General features: G+C 43.2%; 2 protein-coding genes across 2 annotated transcripts in view; one reads left to right on the top strand and one right to left on the bottom strand.

The window, feature by feature from the left end:
* The window catches only part of LOC146389750 (neural cell adhesion molecule 2-like), a 631716-nt gene that overhangs the window by 193057 nt on the left and 412600 nt on the right, over positions 1-26059 (bottom strand). The gene's annotated exons all lie outside the window — the stretch shown is intronic.
* On the top strand, positions 7026-24914 carry LOC146389764 (uncharacterized). The gene is made up of 4 exons (XM_084912595.1): positions 7026-7404; positions 15243-15346; positions 15801-17909; positions 18156-24914. The coding sequence occupies exons 2-3, from the start codon at positions 15329-15331 to the stop codon at positions 17883-17885; spliced, it is 2103 nt and encodes a 700-aa protein (XP_084768721.1). The 5' UTR covers positions 7026-7404; positions 15243-15328; the 3' UTR covers positions 17886-17909; positions 18156-24914.

The following is a 26059-nucleotide window of genomic DNA, read 5'->3' as shown; positions in this document are numbered from 1 at the left end:
TCACAGACACACAGCCCCTCCCTTCACTAACAGCTGGATCACTGTCACAGGTGACACACTCACCTGTCTGTGTTTCCGCAGGTTTCAACATTCACAATGTGACGACAACTTAATGACTGTTTTGCTTTATTTTAGACAAACACACCATTGTTCTTCTCTCTGTGCTGTTGCCCATTGGGTCAGTCTATGTTGTGGTTCTACTGGTGTTACTGGTTCTACTGGTGAGACTATGTGTTTACAGGAAACTTGAAGGTTTTTACATATTCATTCTTATTCATTGTGGTATTTTGTTTCCATTCTGTGGTCATAATTTGGTCTATTTAGATTCTTAAATCATAAAAGTGTTTACTTCAACTCATTTCAGCAGATGGAGAAGATGACATCACCAGTGTCATCACATACAATGTTGTGAAATCATCAACAACCTCCAGTCAAACACATCAGAAATAGAGGTTTGTGTGTTTTCCTTTTCCCTATTACCTGCAATGCTCCAGTTTGACCTCATGGTGGCAGTGCTGTCTCACTGTTGTAATGGCTACACTCAGACTACAGGAGAGAACAAGAGGGCTCTACTAAAACATGTTTTATCATGTGTTTGCGACATCATGCTGACGTCAGCCTGATGACATCATCAGGTTTTATAGATCATGTGCTGATGTCAGCAGTGTTAATATGTAAATCTAGTGCAGTATATTCATCTTTGTGTCAGTGTGAAGTCACATAATGTTGCACTGAAAAAACAATATTTTAAAAAGCTCAAACAAAGAAAGTGTTCATTTCCTCCAATGACTAATATATTGCTTTAATGTTTGGAGATGGAAACTAAAGCTTTGTCCTCATTCGTGTGACCCTGACCTTTGACCTTTGTATTTATTATCTTTACCCACATGATTGGAGCAGAACTGGAAATCTTTGGCTTCTATAATCTGTAAAAACTTCAGATTTTAAGATGTTTTCATGCAGTGTGTGATTTTGTGACACTTTATAGCGTCATTGTGATGTCGTATTGAAAAAATAAACTGTGTGTTGTTCAGCTCTCTTTGTGTCCTTTCATATCAGATATTAAACTCCACATGGTTTCTTTACATTAATTTTGAAAGTCAACTTTGACCTTTGGCCCTAACAACAAAGGTCTACACTGCTAACACACAGACAGACAACATGACAGTGGTTGTGTGTTTGTTGTCACGGCAGCAGCAGCCATCTGTGACACCAGCACACAAAAGCAACACAACAGCAGGTTCAAACACTCAAAGAGCTGCATTACATTTAAATGTGAGACTGGTTGGCTGAGCTGTTTGATGTTATGTGTCAGAGTTCAGCTTCACATGTTTGAAATAATAACACATTTCTGGGAGCAATAATGACAGAATAAGGAGCAGGACAGACGATGACGACCTTCTTCTGTTGGACATGTGCACATCAGTTATATGCATTGATCCAGTGCTGTTTCACAAGTACACACACACAACAGGAAGCGGTTACTGCTTACAGATGAAGGTTATGTGGAGTTAACATCTGATTTACTGTTGACTGGTTTCATCTGTGAAAACAAATGAACAAACTTCTTTTGGCTCTCGGAGGAGGCGGACGCACTTTTTCTCCTCTCCCTTATCTTCCCTGCTTATGTCCTTGTCTAGTCTCGTGTTTTTTGTATTACTTTCCCTGGAACACACTCTCAGTCTGTTTCAAAGAACAGCTTTGAAATTCTCATGAGTTGTTGCGAAAGAAAAATTACTATCATAATCCGGCTACCCTCTCGGCGCCAGCCGTGGGCTCAAGGCTGGAGCCGAACAACAACACCCTGATAACGACTGTGTTTAGTCTGTTCCTTCCCATTCCATGCAAGGCCACCTGGGTTGGCTGGAAGACTGTTTACTTAGCCTGGCAGGGCGAAGGACACTGTCTCAGCTGAACTATGGACACGCACACACATACATATACTGATACTGATAAGCACTCACTGACGCGTCACCCTCCCTACCCCGGATCCAACGCCACCTCCAACGCTTACCTCCCCTCTGATGTGGACATCGGGTCAGTTGGAGCCGCAGTCGAAGATTGCAGCGGTCCCAGATCAGATGTACACACTGGAACTCTTTCCCATGTTGCTTGTCTGTGTTTATTGTGCTATGATGTGTTGATATCTGTGCATTCCTGTATTATCCTTTTGTGTTACACATTTCTATGTTTTTTTTCCTCGCTACCTGGCCTGATCTGTCCCCCAATGTGATGTTTGTGTATTGTATGTACGGTCGGCAAGGTCTGTCATCTCAGTTGTGGGCAAAAGACCTGCAACTGACAAATAAAGGTTATCTCATCTCATCATCAAATCAAATCAAATGAATTGAAGAAAACCTGTCAGACTTCATCTGACACAATATAAAGAAGAAAATCACCTCCATCACAAAGAGGAATTGTACTCAGTTACTCTCCTGTACTCTCATTAAACTCATGTGATTTCCAGGAAGTGCTGCAGCGCTGCATGCTCTCTCTCCCTGCAGACTATTTTCTGCTGCTCGTCTTTCATCAGTTTTATTTCTGCTTTGTTATGTTAAGATTTATGAGCAAGCAGAGTGAGGAATGGGGTTTTGACACACCAGCGTTCCCCATTCTGGGGCTGGAGGCTGGGAGAAGGACTCCAGCCATCTGGTTCGGTTCACTCCTGATGGCTGCTTGGCTGCCCGGTGAGCACTTATTATTATTTATTATTTACTGTTATTTATGCATATGTTGGTAGTTGCTGTGGTTTGCCTACTGTGTTATTTTTTTCTCTTGCCTTCTCCTTCTGTTAACTTTCTCCCTTATGTTACCACCCGGCTCAAAAGCTGCAACATAAATAAGGAGACGAACACCAGAATTTCAGTGAAAAGAGGTTTTATCTTAAAATGCAAAGCAAGTTGGCTAAAACAGCTGGTATCACCCAGCAATGTTCCCTCTAAGCTGCGCACGTGCGCAATTGCGCACTGCTGGCACGGTCTCTGCGCACAGAAAATCTGCGTTGCGCACAAAAAAAAATCTAACCTGAATTGAAATTAAAATGAATACTTTAACAATTCTGTTTTGCAGTGTTAGTCAGTAAGTGACTGGCTGCTCCTGTATGGGATTAGAACGATGCCACCTTATCCCATAGTCCAGCCAATAATGTGATTCACATTCGTATATACGCAGCCAATCAACGTCGTTGACAGGCTATGACAGCGTCCTTATGTGTTTTAGCGAGCAAAGCGGCGTGACTGATGTGGAGTGAAGCCACGTTAATGACAACGTGTACAACCATTGGAGATGTGAGCAGGACAGACGAACAATTGACGGAAAAAGTGTTATACTGTAATGGTCGACTTGGGAACCTAAATCTGTTTGGCATCTTTTGGCCTTCAGACAACAATTTAGATTCTTACACTGCTGAACAGGGGAAAATATGCAGATTTATGAAACGTGTCCATAAAATCAAATCAAATCAAATCAAAATTTATTTATAGAGCACATATTAAAACAACAGTGTTGACCATAGTGCTTCACAGTCAGTAAAAGCATGAGACAGTTAAAACAAACAATAAAAGAGGACAACAAACAATAGGTAACAACACAACAAGCTAGACCAGCCAACTAGACAGAATCAAAAGCCAAAGTAAAAAAATAAGTTTTAAGACGTCATTTAAAAGACTGGATAGACTCAGCAGTACGAATATGAACAGGGAGGTTATTCCAGAGTCTGGGTGCCACGGATGCAAAGGCCCGGTCACCTCTCGAATTCATTCGAGTCCTAGGTTGTGCTAGGAGCCTGTGATTGGACGATCTAAGTGCTCTGTTGGGATTGTATGAGTGGAGTAGTTCAGAAAGATAGCTGGGCGCTAAATTATTCAGAATATTAAAAGGCTGAAAATGTGTTTCACACACACCTCATAGACATCTGTGAGCAAGTCTCAAAGTCTGTGAGTTTGTTGTTTGGAATCTGTTTATTGCTGCGCCACATTTAGGGTCATATTAACTTTTCTGATAATAATCTGAGAGAAAGTGCTGAACTCGTCCTCTGAGCTGTTACAGGAACAGATGTTGGCAGATATGTCAGTGACAGAGTTACAGTTAGAGAGGTCAGTGAGCAGGATTTCTATCAGGATTCGTGTCAGAGTTATTATAATGATGTCTCTTGGTTCACACTCACGGCTGCTTTGGATTGATTCCAGCTCAAAGAGCATCAACATGTTTTCATGTTTCCATCATGATGAGGAGCAGAAACTCTGAGCTCTCCTGAACTCCTGACTACAGTAAGTCATCCCACAGCTTCTGCTTTATATTCTCCATATTATTCAGTAAATTATAGATTATTACTGATAATCAGACACTTCTGTAGTTCATCTGTAGTTAAGTAGAAGTACAGAAGTGAAGTCAAAGAGAAAAGGACTCTGAAAAGTAGTCAGAGGTTAAAGTGGGTGTGGCAGGTGGAGGAACCCTAAGACTGAGTGTAGAGGTGCAGCGTGGGAAAATGAATCACTTAGAAAAAAGTCACAACAATAATGAGATGAAGCGTCCAAACAGAAAAATCCAGAAAACCACTGGATCAGTCTGTGTTCCTATTTCTGCACTCTTTGCTTCCATAAAAGTTGAATGCTGCCTCCTCGGTACTAAAATACTTATTTTGAGGTGGTTTGTCTGATCGTTAAGTTTGCATATTTTTGTTGTTCTGTGGAGATCTTTGAAGAATGAAGACATTTAATGATTTAATCCTACTTTGTATTTACATTCATGTTACATCAGATTTATTTTTGATTATTAGTCCACCGTAGCAAAGGTCATGCTAACGTGAACACCGCGGTCAAGAGAGCTGTCATTTGTGAGCCTGTGGTCGCAAATTTTGAAGCCATCCTGATAACCTTCTCCCACCAACGATGTGGAGATCCAACCCTTTTAGATCCAATTAAAATCAAGACACTCAAAAAGATGCTCTGTAAAAGAGTAGAATTCTTGGAACAGAGTTTAATACACTGAATCATATGAACAGCAGGAAAAATACATACAGACATTTAGCAAGAGAATTACATAGCAGAAAGCAAGCAAAGTAAAACCCCGGGGTTTACAGCCTTAAGCACAGACAGCAGAGCAACACAGAGCCGGACGGAGAGTAACAGCAGAAGGGAAAAAGTGCTGGGGTGTCCTCTGGTCCCCTAATATACAGGGACCAGTATCCCCGCCCCCTGCTGCTGGGTAACTTTCCCACGCGCCCAAACACGGCTGCAGGGGTCAGGTACAGGCCAGGGTACGGGCAGGGCTCTGGCTGAGGGTCCTGCCCAAAGGGACACCCGGTCACATATTAACCTCCTAAGACCCGAACTCTTTCATGGCATGCATTTTTAATTTTTCTTTGCTATTTGGGTTGATTGGGACCTAAAGAAACAAAAAAAAAAGAATTACCAGATTTTTTTTTTACCTAATTTTTGTTTTTTGAGAAAAATGAGATCCACATATGTTTAAAATTTTGATAGAACAGTGTATATAATGTCCTCGTAAGTGGATATCAGACCCTTGTAGAGAAAAATTAAGTATTTTGGGCTAGACGTCCCAAAATGTGATGTCCACATATGTGGAGAAGGTAGAAGGTCCTAGGAGGTTAATCCTAATTATTAAATCTTCACAATATATAATCTTATAACTACATAGGTTTTTAAAACACTTCAGTGTAGTTCAAAGTGTGCGTGTGTGTGATTATATCGTATGATATTTTATTGTGATGTGTGTATGTTACCCTTTTCCCTGGGGAGGAGACAAGCAGACCGCCCCTGGCTGTGCAGCAGCAGGGAGGACCCGCATCCCAGACCCCAACTACTCTGCTACAACACACGTAGTCTGACTCGTCTCATGATTTCATGTTTTGTGACTATTGAGTGAATTACTGAGATTGCTCTAATATAGCTTAGTACTTCATAGTTCAGCTCTTGTTCATAGTGTCCCACGGTAATGTTCTAGTATTGAATCTTGTTACTCTGAGTCTCTTGCTCTCCATAGTGTGGGTTAATTTTCAGTTTCTTAGTCCCCCTGAGTTTGTAGCATTGTGTTAGTGTATGGGTTTGAGCAATTCCAGAGGATAGATTCATTTGCCTCTCACCTTTAGTTCATATAGTGATTTTGCCAAAATAAAATCGTGTTTTACACTGTTCCTCCAAGCCTCTGTGTGGTGTCTGCATCTGAGTCCTCTTCCTTGTGTTGGCTGCCCGGTCGTGACAGAACCTGAACTTGTCTGAAGTTCATGCTGATGAATATGGCCACACTGACACATATTTCCTTTCAATTTGGTTTTCTACTTGTTTTCTATCTTTTTAGTTAATTAACTGATTATAATTCTCCAGTTTTGCCACCTATTTAATTATTTCCAAAGATATGCACGTAGCACAGTAACAGTATCTTTTGTAGTAGCTCGGGACCTGATGATAAATGTGTAAATGTGTGTCTCTCTGAGATTTACTGATAGAAACCTTTGCAGAGAGAACAACACAGTATGAACAGTCTTCTCACAGGTACTGATAAAGAAACAAATATAGAGTTTCTCTTAATTCTGCTTCAGTTTGTTTTCTGTAATCTTGAACTTCACATGTTAAGTTTACAGATGGTGAGCTTAAGTTGCCAGAATGTAATGTTACTACAAAAACACAGGCTAAGTGTGTACCTGTGTTAGGGTTTTAACTGAGGCAGCTCAACAAAGCCAGTCCTTCTTTGTATTAATTGATTTGGTGCAAGAAGAACAGAGAACAAAATATGAGCTCAAGATTATAATCTATATTGACTAATCAAAGTGACCTTAAGGTTCTGTATAATTAGTGTTTATTAGTGATGTCCTTTGGTGTATTGCAGGCCTTAGGATTAAGTTTTACTTCAGTGCAGTTCAGTGATTGATGGAGGGAATTTTATTGTAGTCACAGAGATCCTTAACAGGGAGGAGAAAAAGGGTTACACTGGATTCTCAGCATCGCTCCTCTCTTTTCCTGAGTCCTTAGCAATTCTCCTTCTCACGATGACGTTTTCCTGGAGGCTAAGGAAAGAGTTTAGGGAAAGGGAATAGGCGCTAATTTTGAGATAACACCCCACGTGGCTACGTTGTACAGCTGAGTCACGTGACCACGCAGCAACAAATCACAGCAGAGCCGGAAAAGGGGGCGGAGCAAAGTGTCTGTGCAGGAGAGGTGAGTCGAGCAGAGAGAGCTGCTTTTTCATGAAACGGGAGTAAAGTATTCAACTTACAGGAACATATACCACTACCAACGTTTGGATCGATATCTGCATCGATCTGCACACCCTTGTCTCCTGGAATGTAGCTGAGATCAGCGTGAACCACGTGGGTCTCTGCTCTGTGTTTCTTAAGACTTCCAGCTTCATCACGGAGTTTCTCTCGGTTTGTGGGCTCATCTAAAGGTAAGCACCGAGCTAACTTTAACGTGGGTTCCGTTTATGTTGAGTTTAGCTCTGTTGAGGATAATAGATTGCTTGGTATACACTGGAGTTAGACAGACTGTAGAGTTTGTGATTGCTTGCAACATTATGAAATGGCGGTTTCTAGGGGGTAAGAATACATATAGAAAATTAGTCTTGGAATATGAACAAAAGGATGGGGTGCAGGGCAGGAGAACAGCCAACCCCAGGACAGGAAGCCACAGGTACAAGCCTGGGGGAGGGAAATCAGCCTTTACAATAGGACTTCATAGGATGATCTCCAGATGCATCTGTAGTTTATTTTCTTCCAGCGAAAATAAAGACTGATTTTTGAAGTAAAAATCGCTACCATCAAAAAGAATCCGTGAAGGCGGCGTTCTTCTAATTCTTCTTCTTCTTTTTTTAACACTATGTAGTCTTAATGTTTATTATGTATTATACACAAATGAATTAAGCAGCAGGTGCTATAGGCATCTACAAGTGTCACCCTTTCTATGCAAAACTAAGCAACTGAAAATAATAAATGTGTAATTTATATAATTACGTCACCACATCTGATTAGAGTAACATTAAGCAGTTTTATATTACACAGAACAACCACAACAGAACTCTACAATTAATAACATCTAATTGCAGCTGCTCTGACAATGATCTGAACATCACTAATCATTACCGGTGCCTTTTTTGAGTCTCTCTGCTTTCCTCTCAATTTCTGTACATTATTTAAAACTCTTAATAAAGTGACATTTTTTCTGTATTGGCAATGTATATCTTTGTTTTTGGGCTATACATTTTTTTAATGTCTTCTCACAGTTTTTTTTTTTAAATCAAAGTATTTTTATTGAAAAAGGTTTTTGTACAATCACAAACAACAAATTAAACATGGAAGCAGTACAGCATACTGCTAAAATAAAAACTGAAACCCCACCCACCCATCTGCAAGAATTAAAGGAAAGAGGGGAGGAAAAAATGGGGGAAAAAAGGGAAAGGGGGAGGGGGTGTCAAGTTAGGCACTGTGACAAAACCAGCCAGATATGGATCCAGCGGCATTCAGCCCACCCAGGGAGCTTCAGGAGGCCGTTATTGACTCTGCTTCTAAATTAATCAACCAACCAGTGGTTAGAGCATGAGGGAGAAGCGTCTCTTTACACTGTGGAAGCCAACCTACAACACCTTATTTCCGGTTATCCCTGGCTATTGGACTTTCTGCATCCGCTCGTACAGAATTTCATTCTCCACGAGCTTCACCTACACCCCCCCCCCCCCCCCCGCCGCCGCTACCGCTCGCCCGCTTGCTTCAACGGAGGACGTGCCGTCCGAACCGCCGGACGAGGAATTACCCGGCCCGTCGGAGCCGTCTCCAAGAAAGAAGCGACGTTCGTGCCGTCGGCGTGGCACCCCACAGCCGGATGTTGGGACATGTAAACTAACAGCAGTGGTGAGTGAGAAGGACACTTTTTCTGCTTTGTCGGATACAAGGACTATTTATTCTGGGGCTATTTTTTGCGTTTCCACCGAAGGTATTAGTGGTTTCTGTTCCATCTATGGCCATTGCTTCAAAGACTGTCTTTCCTGAGCCCACACCCTGTGTTAATGACTGTTTCCACTCTGTTGCTGCCAAGCCTGGAGTTACTGAGCCTGGCATTATGAATTTAGAGAATGAAAATGTTTGGGACTCTTTTTCATCTACACTGGTCTATTCAGGGGAAGCTGTAAACCTCACTGAAACAGTTCTTCCTGACCATGTTCTCCCATCCACACTTTCACCACAGTCTAACGTTGGGTCTGTAACACGGTTAGCAGTTCAGTCAGCAGCCCAGCTGCCCTCAGTTCCGTCAGCCACTCCACCACCTATTACACCTCCACTACAGTCGTCTCCGCTACCTGTAGGTCAGTCTGTAGCCGCTCCGCTACCTATAGCTCAGCTGCCACTAGCTCAGCTGTCTGCTCACTCACCCATTCTGCCACCATCCTCACTGTCTCATTCTAAGCAGGGAACACACTTCACCACAACATCTGCTGGTTCTCTTAAGCTGGCCATCTCAGAGACAGTTGCTCCTTCTAGGGCCTCCCCAGAGGTTGGGTGTCAGTCACCAGCTAACTCTGGACCCCTAGAGGTCAAGACGCCAGCGCCAGCAGCTCACCCGGAGAACTCACCAGAACAGTCTCGGCTCTCAGCACCCCCTGAGAGTTCAATGAGTTCACCCGTCCGCCTCCGTCCCTCCAAGGACCGCATCCCACTGTTGCTGCCTGAGTTAAGCCACTGTGCTGCTCAGCCCCAGCCAGTGTCCACACTGCCAGAGGTCTCTGTACCTGCTGCTTTAGTGTCTGTCTCCACTAGAGGGCCCGAGGAGCCCATCCAGTCTAAAGTGTCATCAGCTGGAGGGCCTGAGTCGCCCGTCCAGCCTCAAGCCAAGTCTGCTGGAGGGCCCGAAGAGCCTGTCCAGTCTAAAGTGTCATCAGCTGGAGGGCCCGAGTTGCCCGTCCAGCCTCAAGCCAAGTCTGCTGGAGGGCCCGAGGAGCCCGTCCAGTCTAAAGTGTCATCAGCTGGAGGGCCCGAGTCGCCCATCCAGCCTCAAGCCAAGTCTGCTGGAGGGCCCGAGTCGCCCGTCCAGCCTCAAGCCAAGTCTGCTGGAGGGCCCGAAGAGCCCGTCCAGTCTCAAGCCACGTTAGCTGGGGGTTCAGGTGAACCCAGCCAGCGTCCTGCCTCGTCGGCTGGAGGGCGTGAGTAGCCTGTCCAGCCTCAAGTTTCGTCCGCTGGGGGGTCGGGAGAACCTAGCCAGCCTCAAGTGTCGTCAGCTGGAGGGCCCGAGTCGCCCGTCCAGCCTCAAGTGTTGTCAGCTGGAGGGCCCGAGTCGCCCGTCCAGCCTCAAGTGTCGTCAGCTGGAGGGCCCGAGTCACCCGTCCAGCCTCAAGTGTCGTCAGCTGGTGGGCCCGAGGAGCCCGCCTGGCCTCAGGTTTTGTCAGCTGGAGGGCCCGAGGAGCCCGTCCGGCCTCAAGCCAAGTCTGCTGGAGGGCCCGAAGAGCCCGTCCAGCCTCAAGCCATGTCAGCTGGTGGGTCTGAGGAGCCCGTCCAGCCTCAAGCCAAGTCAGCTGGTGGGTCCGAGGAGCCCACCCCGCACCACGCCTCGTCTGCTGGGGGTCCTGGAGGACCCAGCCAGCACATCCTCATGTCAGCTGACGGTCCGGGGAAGTCTGTTCAGCCGTCACCTGCTGAATCATCCCCTGCGACTTCTACACCGCCACCTGCAGCATCACCGCCTGCTGCATCCACATCGTCGCCTGCAGCATCACCGCCTGCAGCATCACTGCCTGCAGCATCACTGCCTGCAGCATCACCGCCTGCAGCATCACCACTGTCTGGTTCCTCAGCTGTCTCGCTGCCGTCAGGTTTTGTAGCCGTACCGCTGCCGCCAGGTTCCGCCTCTTTGTCTTCTTCCAATCCTGGTCCAGCCTCTGTGTCTTCATCCACTCCGTCGCCTGGTCCAGTTTCAGCTTCAGCTTCGCCACCGCCTGGTCCAGTCTCCGCATCCGCTTCAGCTTTGTCTGGTCCTGCCTCGTCTGGTCCTGCCTCGTCTGGTCCTGCCTCGTCTGGTCCTGCGGTTACAGCACTGCCGTCAGAGCCAGCTCGGCCTGTTCCACCTCGCCTTCGTCGGCCGATTTCCTGGCCTCTAAGTTGGCATCATTGCCGTCGAGGACGGCCTCCGGAAAGAGTTCGTCGCCGCTGGCATGGCATCGCGGCCGACCTCCGGACCTGTTCTGTTGCCGCCACTGCCTTCCACGTGGCCGGCCTCCTGATTTGTTTTGTCTGCACCGCCGCAGTTGCCGTATGCGCGGCCGGCCCCCAGAACTGTTTGCCCGTCGCCGCCGTTGCCGTGTGCACGGTCGGCCCCCAGAACTGTTTGCTCGTCGCCGCCGTTGCTGTCCGCACGGCCAGCCCCCTGAACTGTTTTGGCTCTTGTGCTGTCGACCTCCAGGTCGACCCCCTGAACTTGTGGATTCCTATTGAGCTCTAGTTTGGTTCTGTTTTTGATCTGTTCTCTTGAATTCTTGAACTGCTTTTCTTCTTCTTGTGTTTAATGACTGTACTGGACTCTTGCTCCTTGTGTTGTGTTTTGTGTCTTCTGTCATTGTAGTTGCTGGTCCGTCTGTGTATCCACCATGTCTCACCTGTGTGTTCTCCCTGCTGTCAACCGTCGTCTGCCTCTGCTCGCTTTCATTCTTGTTCAGGTTCGTGTCCAGTAGTTAGTTTGTTCCCAGTATAGTTTAGTCCTTCCTCCGTTTGCCATTTGTTCATTTTTGGTTTGTGTTCAATAAACCACCTTCTCACCTTTACAAATGCCTGCATTTGGATCCTCCTTTATTACTTCCACACGGCGCATTTCACTCGCTGTGACAGATTGTCTGGCTTCATTTCTGTACTGAACAGTCATTTTAAGATTAGCTAGTAAATAACCATTAGCTAATGTTTTTCATGAGACTAAAGTCATCTCACTTTGGTAATGTAAATATAATATGGGAAATATTAAAGTTATTTTTATATTAATCATTATTAGTTATTACAGCAGTGAACTTGAACTCTGTGCCAAACACTGAGCTTCAGTAAAGATTCAAGTTGCATTTATTTATATTTCCTATCACCTTAAATCTTCACTCAAAGACAAGTATCTTTGACAGTGTATATATAGATGTATTATATATAAGATACAAATATTGTTATTTCATTTTGTTGGCATTACTAAATTTGGCTCAATGCTTATATATATGTGTAACAAGATAATGTCAGATCTGTTTCTGATAAAATGAAGAGTAGAATGATATATTAAATATTAGCTTATTGGGTGAGAAAATTATACCATGTCATAACTGCTTTAAGTCATACAGAATAGATATCAGAGCCTTAACCCTTTAAAACCGGTCAGAGCGGGCACGCTCCGTTTTGCGCAACTACTTTTAAATCCCGGTAGCACTGCAACCACGTAAGCTAGCGCAATAGTTTTTTTTTGCATATGAAACCGGAGGATTTTGTACTTACATCTTATGCCATCAGCTTGTCTTAGGTCACGGTTTCCTTCCATATTTTTTTCATATTTTTCCAGCTTTGTGTTCTTGTTGTTTGCTTTTGTTTTGTGCGTGTTTATTTTATCTGACAACGGGACAAACTTAAAATGTCAAAAATCTGCTTTTCATAATATAAATATCATTAAATAACTTTTGAAAGACTTCTATTTGACTCTTTACATTTAATGTTATAAAAAGATATATTTTATGTTTTAAATAATCTTAAACTGCTAGTCTGCAAAATGTGCAGCAATTTAATTTATTTATTCTCTTTATCTGATAGTTTGTGGGGCCCAGGTAGAATGTATAACTGCATCTCTACCAGTTTCTGTGCGCTCCAGCCTCTTCTGTGCCATGTGAAGGGATTTTCCTTAAGGCAGGAGAAATTATCTCCACGAAAAGGAACAGGTTCGGCCATCACACAGTGGAACAAATTTTCTTCTTAAATAAAAATGAAAAAGGGTTACCTTAAATGCGTCATGTTTTTGATTTGCAAGTTCATAAGCATTTTCCCTTTCCAGTTCACAATCAATTCTACCCCCCAGGTCAAAAATATGTATAGGAAAGTTTCCCTAATGTAATATTATTTATAAAAATACCCGTCTAGCGATTAACTGCATAAGTACATGGAGGCGGGACCTCACAGCAGAGACATACTCCATAATGTGTTGTACATTATTATATGTATATTATATGTAACGTGGTATTTTTCAATTATTGTATTTACCAACATCAAGAAGTCACAAGCAAAGAAAGATCACACAATGGTGCATATTTAAACAAGGAGAGTTTACTGGTCAAAATTATTTATTAAAGAAATAAACCACATTTTTGTCACCCCAAAAAATACACGTTTAAAGCAAAACAACGGTGGCCCAATATCAGACAGAATTCCACTCAGTAGAGTGGGCAATCATTATGAAGCAGTCGGTTTTATTTTGTGGATTCAAGCTGCTCTTCATATTTTTAGCCACCAGATGTCACCAGAGAGGACTGCGTTGAAAAGCTTCAAGTAATGAACCGTTTTTCAATACAAGCTTCAGTGCTTCAGAAAGCTTCATTTGGCCATCACTACTAAACTGAAAGAACTAAACAAACAACATGAAAAACTTGGACATGAAATCTAGAACGATGGCATGGAAAACATGGCGAGAACAACAGACTACCTCACAAAGAATGACCAGAAACACAGACTAAATACACACAAGGGTGATTGGGGGAAGTGGAAACACATGGGGAAACAGCTGACACTAGTCTGACATAACAAGACAAAGGAAGCAAAGCTGACTACACTGACATAGGACACAGACCTTCAAAATAAAACAGGAAACATGAGACGCAGACATGACATTACAAACTTGATAACATAAGACACGCAGCATGAAACACAAAGGGTGAGGGAAACTTAAATACAGGGGAAGAAAATACAAGAGGAATCTAATAACCAAATGAACTTCGCTGACCTAAAGAACTTAAACATAAACCATAAACATCAAAGATGAACTAGAACTCAAAACACTGGTTCAAAAGACCCAGGAACGTGACAAATGCATAAATAACTGAGCTGCTGAAGTAGGTATATAGTGCCGAATTAACTTAAAATTAAATTAACTTAAAACAATTCAGATTAGCCTTGAACGTTTTAGCAATCTCCCTTACATGCTTGTCAAATTTAAGACGTAGATCAAAAATGATTCCTAAAAACTTAAAATCTTTGACCTCTTTTATTTCTTCGTTCCTTAACTGGATATGAAACTCATCGTTTATCTGATCATCAGGAACAAGAAACTAAGAATCTGTTAGTCTCACTCATTTAAACCCTCTGCTGCATTCTGTTCACCCTGCTATCATTCAATCATCTTTCCTAATATAATATTAGTCCACTAGTTCATATATCACTTCTCATCTTACTAAGTGAACCGAACAAGATAATGAAATCAGAAACACAGGCTTAAAATACCATCTGGTATTCATGAGCTTCATTGCGTGTGTGTATGTGTTAGTAGGATTAAAACATTCTGTGCTTATGTATGTCATTTTAATTACTTTCCCCTTTTTCTGAAACAAATCTCTGTGTACTACACCTTCTTGTTTCAGAAACATCTAAAGAAGAAGGTCTCTATTGTAGTCAGGCACAGCTAAATTCTGCTTGTGAGTTGACCTAGCCAACCACACTGTGTGTTGTTAAAGCCTTCAACATGTACCCCCTCGTGATGTGTGCCACTTCCTCTATGTCCTCTATTTGTACCACCATATGGAGAACCACAAGAGCCACACACACATCGAAATACAGAATTCTTAGATGCTTAGATGATGAATTGTAGAATAAATTCTCCATTTGTAAAATAATTTTAGAATTCCACATTAACAAAGTGAGTTTTGAAATGTTTTTTAAAAACCTCATTACCATCCTAGGGAAGCTAGGATGGTAATGAGGTGCTTGGAGATGTTGTAGGTGGCTGAGTTTATACTGCTACCATTGAGACTGATCGGGGCTCCGTCTTTGTGGATCTATGGAAGTCCATATATACAGGGTGTAGCATCCCCTGGGTAAAGGCGGTGATATGCAGGGGGGGTCAGTGGTTTTTCCCTTTCAAGTTCTTGTAGGCAACTAATGACTTTCTTTTTGTAGTTGCTTCTGGGGTTTCTCCTTGAAGCTTCATAGGTATTGTTGTCACTGAGGAGTTTAGTCATGTTTATTTGCTCTGCTTCTTTTTGTCAGGGATAAAATACATATATATATACTTTTTGTGTCCCAGCTGAGTAACAGGAGGAGAAGAGTGGTGGTACAGCAGAGGATAAATTTCAGCCATTTGGACTCAGCTCAGCCACTACAGAGGAAACAATGACTTCAACACAAAAGGTGAGAAAAACATCACAGTTACACTGTTATTGAAACTGTGTGCACAACTGGTTGGTTTTTAAAAACCTATTAACAGCAGCTTTATCTTTTCCATCCTGGGTTCCTCCATATATACAGAATCTGCATTCACAACCAAAAACCACAGAAGTTACAAGAAAATACAAAGATCATATTTCCTCTACACACACTGAAAAAACAATATCATCAGTTGAACTCTGATTTTTTTCTGAAGTAAAAGAGTTTCTTTGATGATCAATATTTCTTCAATAATGTCATTTTCATTACAACTCTCATTGTAGCACATCATTGTAATGTGATACTATCACCAGAAGGTGGTGGTAAAACACCTACAATGTGTTTTTTGACATGTTTGATTCCACCAATGGAGGGAGTTTCAGTTTGTTCCACGATTGCATTTCACTCACTGCCTGTGTTTGTATCTCTGTCACTGCAGGACCAACATGGAGCAAGAAGTCAGCGCTCTCAGGAGGCCGACAAACCTCACAGAAGAAAGGGAGAGAAAACCTACCAATGTGATGAGTGTGGGAAGTATTTTGTCCAGGCTGGAGACTTGAAAACACACCAACTCATCCACAGTGGAGTTAAACCTTACAGCTGTGACTTGTGTGGAAAGTCTTCTACCCGGGCTGGAGACTTGAAAAAACACCAACTCATCCACAGTGGAGTTAAACCTTACAGCTGTGACTTGTGTGGAAAGTCTTTTACCCAGGCTGGAAACTTAAAAACACACCAACTCATCCACAGTGGAGTTAAACCTTTCAGCTGTGACTTGTGTGGAAAGTCTTTTACCCTGGCTCAAAGTCTAAAAACTCACCAACTCATCCACAGTGGAATTAAACCTTACAGCTGTGACTTGTGTGGAAAGTCTTCTACCCGGGCTGGAGACTTAAAAAAACACCAACTCATCCACAGTGGAGTTAAACCTTACAGCTGTGACTTGTGTGGAAAGTCTTTTACCCGGGCGGAACACTTAAAAACACACCAACTCATCCACAGTGGAGTTAAACCTTACAGCTGTGAGTTGTGTGGAAAATCTTTTGTGTTGGCTCAATACTTAAAAAGACACCAACTCATCCACAGTGGAGTTAAACCTCACAGCTGTGACTTGTGTGGAAAGTCTTTTACCCGGGCTGAAGACTTAAAAAAACACCAAGTCATCCACATTGGATTTAAAGCGTACAACTGTGACTTGTGTGGAAAGTCTTTTACCCAGGCTGAAGGCTTAAAAAAACACCAAGTCATCCACATTGGATTTAAAGCGTACAACTGTGACTTGTGTGGAAAGTCTTTTACCCAGGCTCAAAGTCTAAAAACTCACCAACTCATCCACAGTGGAGTAAAGCCTTACAGCTGTGACTTGTGTAGAAAGTCTTTTACCCTGGCTGAAGGCTTAAAAAAACACCAACTCATCCATAGTGGAGTTAAACCTTACAGCTGTGACTTGTGTGGAAAGTCTTTTACCCGGGCTGGAGACTTGAAAAAACACCAACTCATCCACAGTGGAGTTAAACCTTACAGCTGTGACTTGTGTGGAAAGTCTTTTACCCTGGCTGGACACTTAAAAACACACCAACTCATCCACATTGGATTTAAAGCGTACAACTGTGACTTGTGTGGAAAGTCTTTTACCCTGGCTGTACACTTAAAAACTCACCAACTCATCCACAGTGGAGTTAAAGCGTACAGCTGTGAGTTGTGTGGAAAGTCTTTTACCCAGGCTGGACACTTAAAAACTCACCAACTCATCCACAGTGGAGTTAAAGCGTACAGTTGTGACTTGTGTGGAAAGTCTTTTACCCAGGCTGGAGACTTAAAAACACACAGATTCATCCACAATGGAGTTAAATCATACAGCTGTGACTTGTGTGGAAAGTCTTTTACCCTGGCTGAAGGTTTAAAAAGACACCAAATCATTCACAGTGGAGTTAAACCTTACATCTGTGACTTGTGTGGAAAGTCTTTTACCCTGTCTGAAGGTTTAAAAAGACACCAAATCATTCACAGTGGAGTTAAACCTTACAGCTGTGACTTGTGTGGAAAGTCTTTTACCCTGTCTGAAGGTTTAAAAAGACACCAAGTCATCCACAGTGGAGTTAAACCTTACAGCTGTGATTTGTGTGGAAAGTCTTTTACCCAGGCTGGACACTTAAAAACACACCAACTCCTCCACAGTGGAGTTAAACCTTACAGCTGTAAATTGTGTGGAAAGTCTTTTGCTCAAAATAGCGACTTACAGAAGCATCTAGTTACCCACTCTGGAATTAAGGCGTACAGCTGCGACTTTTGTGGAAAAAGTTTCAGCGACAAACCGTACCGAAATAGCCACCTACGGATTCACACTGGAAATGATGTTTACTGCTGTAATCAGTGTGGGAAACTGTTTGCAACAGATGCACAGTTACAACGACACATGTTTAGCCACTCTGAGGATAGACCTTATAAATGTGACCTGTGTGAGAAGACTTTTAAATCTCCACATCAGCTGAATAAACACCAACAGATCCACACCAGAAAGTAACTCTACACGTGCAGTTACTGTGAGGTATGTATTTAGTTTTATCTTGTAATTGTAACCTGATTGTTTGGAACAAGTCTGATCAGTAAACTTATGGAGTTATACTGAATGAACTCTTTGGAAAAATGAAGACCCATTTTCTCTCAGTAAGCTGAGTGTTGTAATGTAAACAGTAAAATGTAATTGGACGTTGGCAGAGATGCTTTTTATTTCCGGCAACGTTCAGGATAAAAATGTTGAAGGAATTCCCTGACTTACAATGTCTTTGTTTAGAAGCGGAGCAAAGCACATGGATCCATTTCTCAACCCTGTCGTCACTGTGGTGGTGGGAAAGCGTTTCTCCGTGACCTATGTAGAAAAACTTCTAATCATCAACGGGACCAAAAAAACACATCAACATAGCCACACTGGAGACAAAATGAACTACTGCAAAGAATGTGGGAGAGGCTTCCACACACCAAGTACATTAAAAATACATGAACTCTTCCACAGTGGGGTCAAAAAGCACATCTGTGACCAGTGTGGGTCATCCTTCACCACTGCACATGATCTTAATGAAAAAGCATTAGCGAATCCACACAGAAGAGACACCATACAAGTGCAGACACTGTGACAAAAGCTTCTCACAATCAGGTCATCGTAACAAACATGAACGTACACACATGGAAGTGAACTTCAGCTGTGACCAGTGTGACAAGAGCTTCAGGAATCTCAGTTCATACTCCGAACACAAACGATCCCACACTGTAAATAAACTGTTTCACTGTTACCAATGTGCAAAAACATTCACTTCATTATCTGCTCTGTGCAAACATCAGCCTGATCATGCAGGACTGAAATCACTGGATCACAATGAATCTGAAGAGAAAGATCCTCTTCTGGTTTCAGGGTCAGACTTAAAAACCTTGAGATCAGGCTCCACAGAGTTCAGATGGAATCTCCTGTAAAGAGTGTCAGCTGATGTCACACTTGGATCTGATGAGGTAGCTCTGATTTCTGGACCTGCAGTGAATAATCCTGAATGTTACATTTAGGAAGCTGCATGTATAGATATGCATATCAAGTTTATTTTTTTTCCTTTGAGGGATTTTAATTCTCTAAAATGTTATCCGTGTTACATTTTATTCTTTGTTTACTTAGGACACAGTAGTGTTTAGTAGTTGTATTCATTTTATGTGTTACCTAAGTTAAATTTCAATCCTTCATTCATATTTAATCTTTTGCTGTGGTAAAATCTTCTCTTAAATCATTTTTTCCCCAAACGGCAAATGTTTTCACAGCAATTGCTCTAAAATGTCCAAAATGAACTAAATCTGTCCACCAGCTTTGAAACAACACCTGCTGTGACTTTATGTCCAGAAAAAAGAAACTCAAGTTAAACTGGTTTTGGGCTGTATTTCCATATAATGCCAGTTTGTACCAGAAGATGAAGCAGTGAGTCAGTGTAACCTGTATTCAATTAGGCAAAGACCACATTCGTATTCACAGTGGCAGCAAAGAAATGTTGAAAGTTAAAAACAGCAGCACACACCAGGACCATTTTAAAGATCACAGGTGACTACTTTTACTTAATTCAAATTCCTTCAAATTTTTGGCTCCTCCTTTCACTTTAGTGTATTTACTATATCCTTGAAGTCCACATGTTGTTTTTTAATAAATTCATTTTGATCCACATGTTCTGCAGCTATTTCCATGTTGATTTGAAGTTTGTATTATGAAATCCTGATAATGTTAAAGCGTTAGTTATATTTGATTAACTCTGTGTAACGTTTGTCTTATTAAACAGTTTGGTGTGAAAAATGAAGAAATGGTCTCAGAACAAGTAGTTTGAGCCCTGATTTCAGATTCAAACTAATTTAACTGTTTTCAGTGGTACATGTGGAGGTTTATCACAGGAGGAGACACACCGACACATATTTCCTTTCAATTTGGTTTTCTACTTGTTTTCTATCTTTTTAGTTAATTAACTGATTTTAATTCTCAAATTTTTTCACCTAATTCATTATTTCCAAAGATATGCATGTGGCACAGTAAACTATAAAGACACATCTCCTGGATGCACTGGTATGCATCTTCAGTGATGTATCCTGGGGTCATCAGGTGTTTCGGGTCTCACAACATCATACACCCTCGCCCAGGCGACCCAGCCGGGGTTGATCAGGCCCCGACTTGCGTACCAGTAGCTACCCACGGATCAGCCCTCTTGATCCACAGCCACCTTGTGGCTTTCTCTGCCGCTTCACTCACAGCCTGGATGGCCCTCTTCTTGGCTGCCCCAGCCACGCCCAGCCGGCCTAGGACTTTGCAGAGTGATCGTCCTGCAAAGCCCCTACAACCCACTTCTATGGGCTCATAGAAAGTCTTCCAGCCCCTTCCCCTGCACTCCTGCACTAGTTCCTGGTACTTTCCTCGTTTCCTTTCATTGGCCTCCTCAATCCGCTCTTCCCAGGGCACTGTGAGTTCCAGCATGATCAGCTGTTTTGAGGCCTCAGAAATAATTATCATGTCTGGCCGGAGTGATGTTTTTGCAATGTTCTGAGGGAACTTTAGTTGTTTACCCAGGTCAGCCTGTAGCTGCCAATCAGAGGCTGTGTTGAGGAGGCCAGTTGTCAAATGTGGGCGCACCTGGGGTTTCTCTCCAGCCTTAATAAAACAGATTGCCTTCCTCGGAGCATGATGATGCTTGCTGGTGCTGATTGCTGAGGCAATCTTTTCAGCAACTACTCTGAGCACCTGGTCGTGCCGCCAACGATACTGACCATCGGCCAGGGCCCTTGGGCAGCTGCTAAGGAGGTGTTCTAGGGTCCCTCTTCCAGAGCACAGGGGACAGGCAGGTGTCTCACTCTTTCCCCACAGATGGAGGTTTGCTGGGCTTGGCAGAGTGTCGCATACTGCCTGCACTAGGAATCGGATCCGGTGGAAGTCTGCCTGCATGATGTTTGCCCAGGTGACTTTGCGCTGCAAGGTGCTTTCCCACCTTGTCCATGCTCCCTGCCGCTTAAGGCCTACAGCTCTACTTACTCACTCCTCCTCCACACCTTCTCGGACCTTTTCCTGGAGTAGCTGGTGTTTCTCCTTTCCCTGTGCCCTGCTGACCTGGGCCTTTGGGAAGTACCCCAAGCCTGCTCCCCCTGTTGCTAAGAACCCCACCTTGTGTTTTCTGCCTTAGGCGTGACTCCGCCACCTCAACTGCCTTCTCAGCCTTCCACTTTCTTCCTGTCCTTACCTCAATACCTGCTGATGCCACCTTGCAGTCTTTAGAATCTCTGTACTGTAGGGCTTCTCGTGTGCGAGCCACCTTGAACTCTTCTGTGAGACCACTGAAGGGTAACTGCATGCTGTTGCTTGCCCCATACAAGGCAGTGCTGGTGAGACTGCGGGGAAGTCCCAGCCACTTACGAAGAAAGCCACTGATCTTCCTTTCAAGGGATTCCACAGTAGTTATTGGAACTGTATAGACAAGCAAGGGCCACAGGATTCGGGGCAGGATGGAATGCTGGTAGATCCAGGCTTTAAATCTTCCAGGCAGGCCGGACTTATCTACCTTAAAGAGCCATGCTTCCAGCTCCTCATTTGCCTTCTGAATGGCAGTAGAGTCTTTCAGGCTGGAGTCAAAGAGTTTCCCCAAGCTCTTAACTGGATGTTCCGTTATGGATGGAATAATGGTTCCTGAAATTGAGAACCGGAACTTGTCCGTCACCTTGCCCTTCTTCAGTACCATCGATCTTGACTTGGAAGGTTTAAAACTCATCCTTGCCCATGAGATGAGTCTCTCAAGACCTTGCAAGATCCACCTACACCCGGGAACTGATGATGTTGTAATGGTGAGGTCATCCATATAGGCTCTGATAGGGGGCTGACGAACACCTGACCTTGTTAACGGCCCTCTGCACTCCACCTCCGCAGCCTTTACCACCATGTTCATTGCTAGGGCAAAGAGCGTAACTGAGATGGTACAGCCTGTTATTATACCTTTCCCGAGTTGGTGCCAGTCTGAAGTAACTGCCCTAGAAGTGACCCTAAGCCTGAAATTGGCGTAATAGTCCAGGATCAGATCCTTGATCTTGCTAGGGACATGGTGGAGGTGTAAAGCATGCTCAACCAGTTTGTGTGGGATCGACCCATACGCATTAGTCAGGTCCAGCCACAATACAGCTAGGTCGCCTCTGTTCTCATGGGCTTCTCTTATAAGGTGTGTAACTACACCAGTGTGCTCTAGGCAACCAGGAACTCCTGGGATCCCCCCCTTCTGAACTGATGGATCAATGTAATTGTTTCTAAGGAGAAACTCAGTCAATCTCCAGGAGACAACGCTAAAAAACACCTTCCCCTCCACGCTCAACAGCGAAATGCTCCGAAACTGGTTTATCTTTTTCGAATCCTCCTCTTTGGGAATCCAGACTCCCTCTGCGCACCTCCACTGATCAGCAACTCTCCCTCTCCGCCATATCACCTTTAAGATCTTCCACAGGTGGCGAAGCAGCTCTGGGCAGCGCTTATAGACAAGGTAGGGTACGCCACTGGGACCTGGGGAGGATACTGAGCGGGCTGCTTTGATGACCTCACACACCTCCTTCAAACTTGGCTCCGTCAACTTGAACTCTACAGATGGTGGGGCAGGGTTGATGAGAGCTTTGTTTGGTCCCAAGTCTTGTTCCCTCAATGGGTCACTCATGGTCTCATGAAGGAAGTTATTCACCTCCTCTGCTGAGCACTCCAACTGCCCGCTTCGCTTAACCCCAAGCAATTGTTTGGAAAAGCGAAAGGGATCAGCAATAAAAGCTGCACGTTTCCTGGCTCTCTCTCTTCCTCGCCTCCTGTGCCATTCTGCTCTACGGAGGGTAATCAGCTTCTTCCGCAAGATGTTATGCAGTTCCTCTAAAGCTTGCTTCTCCTCCGCATCAGCATTCTTGAACTGCTTCTTAAGGCTCCTGAGCTCCTGGCGCAGTTGATGAATCTTCATGGCCCTGCGGTTCATGGTGTAAGGGGTCTTGTTGTTACACTTCTCGATCAGACGAACCTTTCTGAGGCGTAGCTGACTATGATGGTGGTCATTGTTTTAAGCCTGCTGTCGGCATCTCTTTTGGCCACAGCTTGTATGATGTTGGAGACATCCTCATCAAACTTCTGCCACTCGCTCCGGCTGCTGGCTGGGGGCCACTTAATCCGCTGTTGTGGAACTACACTGCTTGGATTGGAAGAGTCCAGTGCATGGAGGGACTGGGCTCTGTGGGGTGCCTCCTGGCCGGGCTCCTCCTGCGTCTCACCAGGTTCAGGACCTGTGCGTTGCACCTCACTCTCCCGCTCCAAACATTTCATTCTAGCCTGATGGACCTTTAGGCCACGCTGGTTCTTACACAGCTTGCCGCAGATACATGTCTTACTCGTAGTCCTTTCCATTGCGTTGGTCGTTAACCTTGAGTCCGTCTGATTGGAGACCTCATCCTCCCCCCCTCTCGGGATCTCCTGGGGGTATCTTTCTTTAGGGCTTTCCGTAGCTTTTTGGGGTGCTTTCTCACGAAAACTGCAGACCGGGATGCTAGCCCACCCTGCCCCTGGAGCCGTCTTACCGAGCTGTCATCTGTCTCTCCAGTAGTCACCAAACTTTCTTGGTTGTCACCTAGTCTCTTCCTAGGCGTCACTGGCTCAGCCAGAGTTTAACTATAAAGACACATCTCCTGGATGCACTGGTACGCATCTTCAGTGATGTATCCTAACAGTATCTTTAGCAGTAGCTCGGGACCTGACGGTAAATGTTTACTTTGTCTCTCTGAGATTTACTGATAGAAACCTTTGCAGAGAGAACAACACAGTATGAACAGTCTTCTCACAGGTACTGATAAAGAAACAAATATAGAGTTTCTCTTAATTCTGCTTCAGTTTGTTTTCTGTAATCTTGAACTTCACATTTTAAGTTTGCAGATGGTGAGCTTAAGTTGCCAGAATGTAATGTTCCTACAAAAATACAGGCTAAGTGTGTACCTGTGTTAGGGTTTTAACTGAGGAAGCTCAACAAAGCCAGTCCTTCTTTGTATTAATTGACTTGACAAAAGCAACAAACCCAGGTGAGAGATAAAGGGCATCATAATAGTGGTTATCTGTTTTCTCTTATTTTGATCTAATACAGGAGACATTAAAGTCACTTTAGCAAAATGTATTTTAATAGTTGAACGTTATTGGCAATAACCTACAAATATGACTGATCGGTGTTCTAGTTTGAGCCCTGCTAGCTCAACCAACAAAATGCAGTGAATGAACAAAAGAGAACTCTAAATCAAATCAATACTTGGTGTGAACACACTTTGCCTTCAAAACAGCATCAAGTCTTCTAGGTGCACTTGCACACAGTTTTTGAAGGAACTCGGCTGGTAGATTGTTCTAAACATTTTGGAGAACTAAGCACAGATCTTCTGTGGATGTAGGCTTCCTCACATCCTTCTCTCTCTTCATGTGATCCCAGACAAACTTGATGATGTGCTCTGTGGGGGCTGTACAATCACTTCCAATACTTCTTGTTCTTCTTTACACTGAAGATAGTTCTTAACGACTATTCTTACCTGCAGAAAAAAATGTTGGTGCAAGAAGAACAGAGAACAAAATATGAGCTCAAGATTATAATCTATATTGACTAATCAAAGTGACCTTAAGGTTCTGTATAGTTAGTGTTTATTAGTGATGTCCTTTGGTGTATTGCAGGCCTTAGGATTAAGTTTTACTTTTCCAACTTTGTTTTATTGATTTCAACAATGACATACAAAGTTAGCAACAGCAAAGTCAATCTTGATTTCAGAACAGTTGTATGTCCATTATACCCTCCAACCCCCCTAACCTGAATTCTCCCCCTACCAGGTCCACACTAGACAAGACACCACAGAGAACCAGTCTCTGCCCACAAAAAAACAACAAAAACAACAACAAAAAACTAAAAAACATCTCAAGACCCATACACATAACAAGCATAACCCCCAAAAAACAACAACCCCCCTGCAAAAGACAAACAAACAAAACAAAAACAGAGAAGGGATCAAACGAAACAAAAGGGAAAACAAATAATATATATATATATATATATATATATATATATATATATATATATATATATATATATATATATATATATATATATATATTAGGGGTGCAACGATACACAAAATTCACGGTTCGGTTCGATACTTTGGTGTCACAGTTCGATATTTTTTCGATACAAAAAAAAATGTTCATGTCTTTTTAATTTGTCATTTATTAAAATTATAAATATATATTTAAACTCAAAAGTACAGTTTTTAAATTTAACCCTAACCCTAACCCTTGTGCGTGTTTTTTATTTTGACAACGAATGCGCACCTGCGGACCACTTATGTGCACCCCTGGTTATATAGCTCATCATATGGCAGCCACAGAAATTCTTTTGTCCATGAAACCATAAAGCTGCACTTTCTTTATGCCTTATAGTCTGATTTGTCATAACTTTTCCGTTTTGTGGTAAGCTTTTCTTTGGCTGTCACTTCTTCACCCTGACCTGTCTTATTTGGCCCAGCAGAACTAAAATATATATCCTGCTGCTTTTACACACGCACTCACATAACGCTCAGCGATTCTCTGCGCGATCAACCTCTCACATGTTTAAGCTTGCTGCGGGAGATTTCACTTGTCATGTTTGCGTAGTAAGCTAACGATTGATAAGACGATGTCAGAGGAATTGGTGCACAAATTATCGTCACTCACCAATCAGTACTGTCGCTCTCTATACACAGTTTGCGCGATTGCAAAGTGAAAGCAAAAAAACAAGCGCAAATTCAAACGCGATTTAAATATGTCACATATTGACAGTGGCTCACCAATGCCAATGACATAATTACCCAGCTACATTTCCGAAAGAATGCAAAAGCATTGACATATATTTTTCCTTCCTACAATAGCCCGACGGGCAGGGCAGAGATAGATTTTGGTAGCCCGACTGGAAAAATCGCTAGCCCCAGGACGTCGGGCTAGCGATATTGCGAGCCCTGTATCTGATTGAGGAATCACTCATCTTTGGAAAAGAGAGTTTATTACAGAGAAATGGCTCTTTCCAAAATAAAAGCTATACTATACGCTTCTTCTGGGCTATATTCTCAGCAGCATATTAAACATATCAGGTCCCCATAAGGAGAATCATGTGCTAACGGCTGTCTAAA

The sequence above is a fragment of the Perissodus microlepis genome, chromosome 3 (assembly GCF_051167445.1).
Source record: "Perissodus microlepis isolate ML-2025 ecotype Zambia chromosome 3, ASM5116744v1, whole genome shotgun sequence".
In the NCBI taxonomy this organism is placed as follows: Eukaryota; Metazoa; Chordata; class Actinopteri; order Cichliformes; family Cichlidae; genus Perissodus; species Perissodus microlepis.
The sequence above is the reverse complement of the archived record's forward strand: the minus strand, read 5'-3'. Positions and strand labels throughout refer to the sequence as shown.